At 40.9% G+C, this 11,604-nt stretch overlaps 1 protein-coding gene across 1 annotated transcript in view; it reads left to right on the plus strand.

The window, feature by feature from the left end:
• LOC140713636 (protein FAM8A1-like) overlaps positions 1–11,220 on the plus strand; it is a 30,508-nt gene extending 19,288 nt beyond the window's left edge. Inside the window, exons 4-5 of the mRNA XM_073024000.1 lie at positions 6,210–6,349; positions 9,049–11,220. Of these exons, the coding sequence (XP_072880101.1) occupies positions 6,210–6,349; positions 9,049–9,193 (285 nt within the window). The 3' untranslated portion in view covers positions 9,194–11,220. The remainder of the gene's footprint in view (positions 1–6,209; positions 6,350–9,048) is intronic.
• The last annotated feature ends 384 nt before the right edge of the window (positions 11,221–11,604 follow it).

Here is an 11,604-nt window from a genome sequence, read left to right on the forward strand (position 1 = left end):
AGTTAACCATTCCCAACCCCCCTCCTGAGAACTACGAACTATTGCTGTTGCTATGCTGCTCATGAGAGAGAAGAGATAAAGCCCAGGCAAGAACATCTGCTACAGATAAGAGGGGGAGAGAGACTGTTGACTAACTGTATTATGACTCTTCCTGGATTATTTACTTTCTACTACAAGGACTGTACTTGGCTTGTTAACATTCCTCAGGAGATAGCAGGAGTGGCCTGATTTGATGGACACTGTCATTCAGAGTTGATGGATAACTGAGACCCCGTGAGTGGGGATAAAAAGACAGGTCTGGAGAGACACCCTTCAGACACACCAGTGGACACTGACTGAGTGTTGGGAACCCACAGAAAGGTGGGGGCTTCGGAGACCGAACCAGGAGATCGGTCAGTAAAGCTCACAGTGTTACAGCAGGGCTGGTGGGGACTTGTGTGTGTCCACTCATGCCAGAGTGATGAGTCCACCACAGAAGAATGGTCTAGCTGAAGACCAGAGGGGTCATAACCACAACGATACGACGGATTAAGAAAGCAAAGGAAGGTTTGGCTGCTGTAGCTGTTACCTCTCACTCGCTCGCTCTCTCTCTCTCCAACAATTTCAACACAACAACCGTAACTACTTCAGCATTTATGAACTGAACTTTATACTTTCCTATGACAATTCATTTACCCTTAGACATCGATAGAGCTTGTTTATTATTGATTATTATTCCTACACTTTTAGATTTATTACTGCTAACTTGTTTTATATGTATATTTGCATTTTTGATACTGTATTGTGTAGTTTACTAATAAACACCTTTAGTTTGGTACCACCAGATTCCAACGGATACTTCTGCCTTTGCTGGTCTGACACCCAGTTACGGGGTATGTAACAAATTGGGGCCTCGCCTCGAGATTTGATTACCAAATTGGGGGGCCAGTGAATCGGGATAAAAGTCCCTTATCTGATCTGGTTGTGTGAATAACCAGACGGGAAACCAGCAGAGATAAAGACCCGACTTCGGGGGCATTAGAGGATGCCAAGAAGGCGGAATTGGTGAGCATTGCAAAACGAATAAATCTCTCAGCGGTGAAATCGTCGATGAGCAAGGTGGATATACAGAGAGCAATAGCTGTGCATTACGTATCCGAGGGTGTGTTCACGTCGGATGTATTGGACCTGTTCCCTGAGAAAAAACCAGTCAAGGGTGAGCTTCAGATACAGATAGAAAGATTAAGGTTGGTTGTGGAGAAGGAGAAAAAAGCATGAGCTCCAGATACTCCGGATAAAAGAGATAGAAGCTGCTAGGCAGAGGGAGGACAGAGAGAAAGAGAGGCAGTTTGCGCTGGAAATAGAGAAGTTAAAGGCATCGCAGGGAAGAGACCGGGCAGCAAACCCAAATGAGGGGTTCAAGATTGTTCAGGAGATCCAGTTGGTACCTCCATTCGAAGAGATGGATGTCGATAGGTTCTTCCTTCATTTTGAGAAAGTGGCTGTGAATCAGAACTGGCCTAAGGGGAAATGGGCTGTTCTGGTACAGAGCGTACTTAGGGGGAAGGCTCAGCAAGCATATTCGGCATTGTCCATGGATGAGTCGAAGGATTACGAGGAAGTAAAATGGGCTGTATTGAGGAGTTACGAGTTGGTGCCGGAGGCATACCGGCAGAAGTTCTGGAACTTGAGAAAGCCGTGGAACCACACGTATTTAGAGTTTGCCCGTGAGATGCAAATGTATTGTGAGCGTTGGTGCGCCTCAAAAGGGGTGGTTGGAGATTATGATAAACTGTTACAGTTAATACTGATGGAGCAATTTAAAAGTTGTATCCCTGAGAGTATGAAGACGTACTTGGATGAGAAGGAGACAGTGACTCTGTCTGCAACTGCCAAATTAGCAGACGAGTATGCCTTAACCCACAAAACAAAGTTTTCTTCAAATAAGAGCTACCAGAGAGGCAGTAGGGACGGTAGAGAAAGTCCACCAGCTAAGGCAGAGAATAAGCCGGGAGCTAGTGGAAAAGGTAAGGAGGAGGAAAAACAGGCTGGCAGGAAGGTTCCTAGCTTTACGTGTTATAATTGTGGGAAAGCTGGTCATATAGCATCTAAGTGCTTTGCTCCGAAGGAGGAGACAGGAAAAGGGAAAATAGCAGTTCCGACTGGTTGCATTGAGTCGGTCAACAGATCGATGGGGAAGGCAAAGTTAGATGGAGCACAAGAGGGGCGTGAGAGGTTTATCTTGGAAGGGACAGTGGCTGGGAAGGAAGGAGAAACCCCAGTTCCAGTGCGGATCTGGAGAGATACTGGGGCTGATCAGTCATTGATTCTAAGGAAGATGTTAGACTTCGGTCCTGAGACTGAGACTGGGGAGGTTGTGTTAAGAGGTATCGGAAAAGGGACCGAGGCCGTACCTATGCACAGGATGTGTCTGAAATGTGACCTGGTATCTGGACCAGTCAAAATAGGGGTGAGGTCGAAACTACTGATGGACGGCGTGGGCTTCCTACTTGGTAACGATTTGGCAGGTGGTGATGTGTATTCAGCAGTGAAGTTAACAAGCCAGCCTGTAAGTGCTGAGGACCCGCCCATAGATTCCAAGATTTATCCCGCATGCGCAATCACTCGCAGCATGTCTAGAGAGGCGGCTGAGAAAGGAGACAGTTTAAATGAGTCCAGGGTTGATTTAGCGGAGATGTTTTTGCCGACCTTGTATGAAAAGGGGTTATCGGAGGAGAAGGAAAAGAATAGTGGAGCTAAGGAAAGTAAGGGAGATGAAGCAGATTTAGTGTTGTCAAGGAACGAAATTTCAAACTTGGCTCACAAGATACCCATAGGTGGACACTTAGGAATGAAGAAGAAGGTTATGGAGGCACAGAGTAAAGATGAGAAACAGATGAGGCAGTTAGAAGGTCCAGGGTTGGACACGGATGATCTGTCTGGCTTGACAGAACTGTTTTCAGTTGAAGAAGTTAAGTGTGTTCCCGATGATATAAGGGCAGTCCTAGATGAAAAGGATGCCGCTATCTTGAGGGAGTCTGCTGGGTTAGCAGACGAGGTTGTTTTAACCCGCAAGGTTGAGTTTACTCCGAAGGGGAGTTGCCCAGAGAGTACCTGGGAGGATCAGGGGAACTTGGAATTTGAAAAGGAGACTGGTATTGAAAGCCTAGAAGAGGCAGATGTCCCGTTTGCTTGTGTGAAGGATGTGGAGTCACAGGGTACTGAACCTAGTGTTGAAGCTCAGAAAAAGTCTGAGGTATCTGATTTAGTTGAAAAGGAATGCAGTTCTTTTGGGTCAGATAGACTTGGTTCAGTGAAGAAAGGGTTAACCGTGGCACCGGGAGAAAGTGAGAATTCTTAGTCACTTGTGTTAAAAGTTAGTGAGGAGATGAAAGCTGGTGATGTGAATATTATTGAAGGGAAAGGGGAAAGTATTGTTCCTAGACTTTTGAATAAAGAAAATTTAAAGTCGAGTTTGGTTTCAGAACTGTTAATTAAAGTGAAGGGACCGTTAACTAAACAGTGGTTTGTTAACAAGGTGCCTGTGAGTCAATTACAGTTTGTTTTGCAATTTAAAGATAAACAACTTGGTGATGTTGTTCAAGGATGTGATTTGGAGAGACAGAACTTGAGGTGTTGTTTTGACCAAGAGGGATCACCTGCAGATGTGAAACTGGAAACTAACAGAATTAAAGATCCTGAAGATAAAATTAATGACCTGCTTAAAATTAATGAGTGGTTTGGAAATTCAGCAAATGGGCTTAGTTTGGAAAACATTGGTGATAAGATAGCTCCTGTGAAGAGAGTCTGTGAAGGCCTTATCCAAGCTGGTGAGCAAGCTAACCACGTGAAAGTTAAGTGGAAAAGAGGCAAAGGTTGACCAAATGCCACTTTGAATAACAGGATCTGGTTTTGCGGGAATTTGATTTTTATTTTGAACAAAGCATGTGAATAAGAAAGACAACGTCATGGAAGATTGAATGTTAAGTTTAAAAGTAAAATAGAAATTAGTATTTGCACAAATTTCTGTAATGTACTACAGTATAATCACACATGTATTGGTTCACACTTTGTAATATACACCTAAGCTAAGAACACAACTCATTGATTTTTTTTGGCTAACGTGAAAAATAAAAATAGGTTATTAAGTTGGAGTCTGTTGTTGCAGGAATTCGATATTAAAATACAAAATGTAAAGGGGAGTGACAATGTAATTGCTGATTGTTTATCTAGATGTTAATTTGAAAATGTATCTGTATTACTCTTGTAGTTAAGACCACTCCTGTATTTTTGTAAACTCTGTAATTTAGTAATATGCTTTATTAGTTAATTTTCACCCTGGTGAAAATTTCCAGAAGGATGGGGGTACACTTTTAGATTTATTACTGCTAACTTGTTTTATATGTATATTTGCATTTTTGATATTGTATTGTGTAGTTTACTAATAAACACCTTTAGTTTGGTACCACCAGACTCCAACAGGTACTTCTGTCTTTGCTGGTCTGACACCCAGTTACGGGGTATGTAACAGCGTGCATTGAAGGCGCTGAGTTCATCTGGTAGTGAAGAATTGCTGCCATTCATACTATTGGGTTTGCCTTTGTAGGAAGTAATGTCTTGCAGACCCTGCCAGAGTTGCCATGCGTCTGATATCGCCTCCAACCTCGTTTGAAATTTTCTCTTTGTCCTTGAAATAACCCTCCGCAAATCATACCTGGTTTTCTGGTACAGGCCTGGGTTGCCAACTTGAATGCCACAGATCTAGCCTTCAGCAGACGATGTACCTCCTGGTTCAGCCACGGCTTTTGGTTTGGGAATGTACAGTAAATCTTTGTGGGCACACACTCATCCACACAGGTTTTAATGAAGTCTGTAACAACTGCAGCATACTCAGCCAGATTCAAAGATGAACCCTGACTACTGTCCAGTCCACAGATTCAAAGCAGTCCTGTAGGTGCTCCTGTGCTTCCCTTGTCCAGACCTTCTTGGTCCTCACTGGTGGTGCTGCAGTCTTCAGTCTCTGCCTGTACGCAGGGAGTAGAAGTACAGCCAGGTGATCAGACTTCCCGAAGTGAGGGCGTGGGAATACCACGGTAGGCATTCTTTATGGTGATGTAGCAATGGTCCAGTGTATTGTTTCCTCTGGTATTGCAAGTGATCTAATTGCTTAGTGATTTTTTTTCAGACTGGCCTTGTTAAAATCTCCCAAAACGATGGTGAAGGAGTTAGGGTGCACTGTTTCGTGCACGTTGATCCTATTACTCAGATCTTCTAAAACCTGCTAGATGTTGGCCCAAGGTGGAATGTAAACTGCTTCCAGAATGACCCCAGAGAACTCCCGTGGTAGGTAGAAAGGACAACACTTTACTGCTAGATATTCCAGATCTGGTGAGCAGAATTGGGACAGCACTGATAAATTTGTGCACCAAGAAGAGTTGATCATGAAACATACTCCTCCATCTCTGCTTTTGAGAGACTCTATAGATCTATCCTGACAGTGTACAGTAAACCCGTCAATCTGAATTGCTGCATCCGGTATGGAAGGGGTTAACCAAGCTTCTGTGAAACAAAGGACACACATGGTCCTAATGTCCCTCTGATTCAGCACCCTGGCTCCGAGATCATCAATTTTATTCACCAGAGACTGCACGTTTTCCAGCAAGATAGTCGGTATAGGGAGTTTAAAACCCCGCTTCCTTAAACGCGCTTGTAATCCTGATCTGTGCCTGCGCTTCCTCCGAGGTTTCCTCCGTGGGCCCTTCTGACCACAGACTGTGTTGTTTCCGTCAGTTTTAAGCAGCAATAGTTTGTTTAAATGCATTAAGACATCTTTGACTGTACTGACCTTGGAAGCAGTTGTGCTTTTTAGCTGTAACAAACTGAAACGGGAATACTTAATCGTATCCATTGAGAGTACTGCTGCTGCTTGAGTTGCGCCTAGACGCCCCGGAAGTAAAGCTGCATTGTCAGAAGTACCATATCTCAGATGACCTCCATCTGTCTCATACGACATGTTTTGGTGCATTTTATGTGCTTCCTTTTTAACCAGACTGCCTTGCCTATACTTCAAGATTAATAGAAGTGCTTTGTCTAATACTGAAAGTTTGAAAGGCCTTGTGTGTCCATAGTGATTTATTTACGGTAATACAATTGTCAGTGGTAGCTAGTTAGATAATAATTTGAAAAAAAAAATTCAAGATAACTTCAATTGTGTTGTTTTTTCCCATTAGATTGTTTGCCTGTGGGGAGTTGGCGGGGCTACACCTGGCAAGTTCCTGCTGGGGTTACGAGTCGTATCCTGCGACAGCTCAGTGCTAGTTGCTCCTAATCGGGTGCTGGTGGTCCCGGCACACAACGTGAGCATCTCATCGTAAGTAACCATGGCAGTTAAAAACAATCAACAATTCCCTTCCAGTGTGACAGAGGGTTTTGGTGTGCAAGCACGAGCAATGCAGCTGATTCAACTGTTCCTTCATTTGCAAGATCACATCCTGCAGCATTGTATCGTGAGATTTTCATACATTTGTAATTGGTGGAAAGCTGTGAGTTTGATTAGGTTCTGAGGATCATTTATGTGGAGCATGAAATTGAAAAATGGGACCGCATGTTTTTAGGTGCCATAAAGAAAGATGTCAAGTACCCAGGTTCATTGCTGTTAAGGCCCAAAGTACAACAGAGAATCAAACCAAGGTTTTTCATCTGTTTTGAAGGCTTGTTGTGCAAACGTTTCAGACATCTTTGGAATGTTGTTCACAAATTTTGTTTTTCACAATACCCAATTGACAAAATTGCTCTGGTATTTTAAGCACCAAAAATGGTAATTTCCCTTTACAGTATCGCCCCACATTCTAAAGAGTACATTTATCATTTTTCAGTGTTCTAAATTTTGATTCAATCACATACCAAGGGCAGATTAATTTGTGATATTACAAGTTGTATGGAGTTGATTTTTCTTGTGGATTACAGGGCCTGGAGAAAGGGGTTCTTAGTGTTAATTAGTTATTGGCATAAGCAAATTAATGCAAACAGCAAGGAATCTTGTAGTATGCCTTCACCTAAGTGCTACTAAGGTGTTGCTCAAAAGAAAAAAAAATTGCCCTTTTAAAGCCTTCACGTATGTAAAACTTAGTTGGCTTTATTCAGTATAGTCAACAAAAGAAGTCATGAACTTTACAAAGCCATGTTCCAGACTTGATGTGGTAAAATTTACCATAGATGTAGGCAGAAATTTGCAGAAACTATATTCATCCAAGAAGACAGGCTATGATAAAGCTCAATAATATTGGCCTACAGTGGCATGCAAAAGTTTGGGCACCCCTGGTCCAAATTTCTGTTACTGTGAATAGTTAAGTGAGTAGAAGATGAACTGATCTCCAAAAGTTGTAAAGTTAAAGATGAAACTTTCTTTTCAACATTTTAAGCAAGATTAGTGTATTATTTTTGCTTTGTACAATTTTAGAGTTGGGGGTAAAAAAGAAAGGAGCACCATGCAAAAGTTTGGGCACCCCAAGAGATTTGAACTCTCAGATAACTTTTACCAAGGTCTCAGACCTTAATTAGCTTGTTAGGGCTATGGCTTGTTCACAATCATTGTTAGGAAAGGCCAGGTGATGTATATTTCAAAGCTTTATAAATACCCTGACTCCTCAAACCTTGTCCCAACAATCAGCAGCCCATGGGCTCCTCTAAGCAGCTGCCTAGCACTCTGAAAATTAAAATAAATAACGCCCACAAAGCAGGAGAAGGCTATAAGAAGATAGCAAAGTGTTTTCAGGTAGCCGTTTCCTCAGTTCGTAATTTAATTAAGAAATGGCAGTTCACAGGAATGGTGGAGGTCAAGTTGAGGTCTGGAAGTCCAAGAAAACTTTCCAAGAGAACTGCTCATAAGATTGCTCGAAAGGCATCAAAACCCCGTCTGACTGCAAAAGACCTTCAGGAAAATTTAGCAGACTCTGAAGACCTGCACAAATATGACCTTCATGGAAGAGTTATCAGGAGAAAGCCTTTCCTGCGTCCTCACCACAAAATTCAGTATCAGAAGTTTGCAAAGGAACATCTAAACAAGCCTGGTGCATTTTGGAAACAAGTCCTGTGGACTGATGAAGGTTAAAATAGAACTTTTTGGCTGCAATGAACAAAGGTATGTTTGGACAAAAAAGGGTGCAGAATTTCATGAAAAGAACACCTCTTCAACTGTTGCGCACAGGGGTGGATCAGTCATGCTTTGGGCTTGTGTTGCACCCAGTTTCACGGGGAACATTTCACTGGTAGATGAAAGAATTAATTCAATTAAATACCAGTAAATTCTGGAAGCAAGCATCACACTGTCTGTAAAAACAGCTGAAGGTGAAAGCAGAATGGCTTCTACAACAGAATAATGATCCTAAAAGCACCTCAAGATCCACAATGGACTGCCTCAAGAGGCGCAAGCTGAATGTTTTGCCATGGCCCTCACAGTCCACCGACCTAAACATCATTGAAAATCTGTGGATAGCTCTCAAAAGAGCAGTGCATGGATGACAGCCCAAGAATCTCATAGAACTAGAAGCCTTTTGCAAGGAAGAATGGACAAAAATCCCCCAAACAAGAATTCAAAGACTTAGCTGTCTACAGAAAGCATTTACAAGCTGTGATATTCGCCAAAGAGGGTGTTACTAAGTACTGACCATGCAGGGTGCCCAAACTTTTGCTTTGGGCCCTTTTCCTTTTTTGTTATTTTAAAAATGTAAAAGATGGAAATAAAAAAGTAATCTTGCTTAAAATATTAAAGAAATGTGTCATCTTTAACTTTGTGGCTTTTGGAAATCAGGTCATCTTTTACTCATAACGGAAATTTTGACCAGGGGTGCCCAAACTTTTGCATGCCACTCTAAATAGTCCAGTGGATGTTTCTGCACTTCAAATTCTACATACCTAATGAGCTGAAGCATTAATTTTCAGGAAATACATTTGCAGTAGAAATGAAATATTTAGATTTTTTTTTTAAGTTATATTTGTATTGGAATGAGAAAACCCATTTTTTGAAAGGTGATCCAAACATAAATTGTACCTTTTTTTTGTTCACAACAGGTCTGCAATAAGAGCGTTGATCAAGAATTTTTCAATTGCCTTTTTTTTCCCGGCCTTCGTTACATTACTGTTCTTCCAACATAATCGCACAGCCTATGATATTGTAGCTGGGACTATTGTGGTCAAGAGAAATGGAGTGAGATGAAGATGCCACAGAAGACTTGTATATATTTTCAAACTACTTTGCTGTGGTTCTGCATCACTCAGAAGATGGGGGAGAAAACACCCTTTGCTGACTGCACCCTATGATCTTGTGCAAGGCCGAGTGGACAATGAACACACACACCTGCCAATGTCATAACATTCCAGAAATGGGAGTTAATCTGTTCTCATGGTTGATACTGTGGTCCTTTATGGGTCATGATTGACCTCACATTAGAAATTTGAATAATGTTCAAATTTGTCTCAATCATTGAGAAAAAGTATATTCTATTAATACCGATGTAAAATTGATAAGTTGTACAAAATTCATTTGACATTTGGCCCCTTGTTTCATTTTAGTCCTTTCCTCATTGCATGTCTGCATGTGAGAAAATATCCTTTAGTTCCTTCCTATGGGTCATGAGGAAACCAAAACTAGTACCAGTGTTCTGATAGCTATCAGCCCCCACTGAAATAATTGGGCAGTTTGCTTGTAAAATTGTTTTTATCCTAAAGCTTTACCTAATATACAGGAGAAAATGTGTGGAGAAATGAAAGCAATCTTTGACATTGTATTTGGCTTCCCATATATGGGGAAGTATCCGCTGTCTCTAAAGCCAGTGTCTATTTCACGATGTTAAATCCCTACATGCTCAGTATTAGTTTGACTTCTGCAGATTATGAAATGTTTTGAGCAAAATATTCAAAATAAGATTGAATCAAGAAAATGTTTTAATTGGATATTTTGCATGTATTTCAGTGATTTCTGTTTTCATTATAGCATGCATGCACAATTGCTATTGTGGTTTAAGATGCCACTTGGCTCAGTGTAACACTTCTTGCTTGTTAGACTAAGTCAATACTGCAGTGTAACGTGACCTGCTCCAGACCTTTTCTTCATCATTATGGATATTGTAGCCAGCAAGTTTGTTTTAACCAAAAACATTTACAAAGGTTGAAATATATAGAATATTAAATTTTTTAAGGAGCACTTTCCTTGTATGCAGCCATTTGCTACATCTTGCTAGATGTATCCCTGTGGTTGTGACAGTTCTTGCTCAGGCTTGTGTAAAATGAAGCTGAATGGAGTATGAGGTGAGGTCATTGTACTGTCACTCCAATGAACAGTAATCATCCAAAGGGTTAATTTTTCTTCCATTAAATCTGAACCTGAAAGGGTCACTAAGGTGGTAATTTGCAAGTATTAGTTGTCAAGTATAGAGCCTGTAAGTTAACTGATTTTTTAAAAATAAGGCATATCCATTAATCTTACAAAAAATATTATCTCCAAGAATTTTAAATTTTAAATACTTTTGAATTATTTTCATTTATGTTGAGAAGCTACCCAGCTATTTCCATTGATACAATGTTAATATTGGCCCAGAAGTTCAAAAATATCCAGTTGTATAACTTGTGACCTGGTAACAAGATTTTGTTCAGTGCAGAATCAGAATATTCTGCTTTTCAAGTTAGGTTAATATACTGGCATTCAGCAAGTGCCAACTAACTTGTGTTTGTTTAATTTTGGATGCTATCCAGATTGTTTTCTAAACACATATTTAGATTAAACAGAAAAGAATAACTTGATTCTGCATGAGAGAGCTGCATCATATTTTTTACTTGTAGGAACAATATCTATTTTCTGTCTGCTTTGTATTTTGTTAATTTTATGGAACCTGTAGCATGGGTTGGGGCACGGTAGAAGCAAGCAAGTTATGTGTTCATGCTTGTGGTTACTTAGTTGAGTTCACTCCAGCAGAGAGGGATGGAGCCATGGAGAATGACTTGTTCAGGGGTTTTACTCTCAACTGGCACTAATGAGACAAGCTGTACCTGTTGTATGAAGTTCAAAGTGCTCATGGGGACATTTACCTACAGCATAGAAACACTTGTTTTAGATGATAGAAGTCATGATGGTACTATTGATATCAGGAGGAAGCAAAATGAAATGACATCTTCAATCTTTTTTGATCTATTGCAGCGTCATGCATTCATTAAAGCTTTTGAAAACCGTGTTGAAGGCAAGATTGACAGCTATAGTCACTGCCTCTGTTTCTTTGAACAATGCACAAGGTCATCCTAGAGAACTCGTCAGAGGTTGCCATAATGTTGACTGTTAGAAAAGATGTCTAAAAGCTAAGGCTTTACTGTCAAATCTGAAGATGTGAAGGTTCTTCCTGGAGGCCATTGGAATGCCATGGAAGAAGTGCAGTACATGTGAGAGCTGGACATGCCTGCTACTGTGTCGATTGTCGTAAAGAAATTGTCCTATGACCTTAGGGATTAATGGAGAATGGTGGTCTGTAAGCTACAAGGAAGATTACTTTGCTGATTTTATAGAAAGCTAAGTAAAGATTGTTATGTACCCAGTGTTTCTGGATACGTGATGCTACATCACCGGCAATGAGCAAAGGT

This window comes from Hemitrygon akajei, chromosome 20 (genome assembly GCF_048418815.1).
Source record: "Hemitrygon akajei chromosome 20, sHemAka1.3, whole genome shotgun sequence".
NCBI lineage: Eukaryota > Metazoa > Chordata > Chondrichthyes > Myliobatiformes > Dasyatidae > Hemitrygon > Hemitrygon akajei.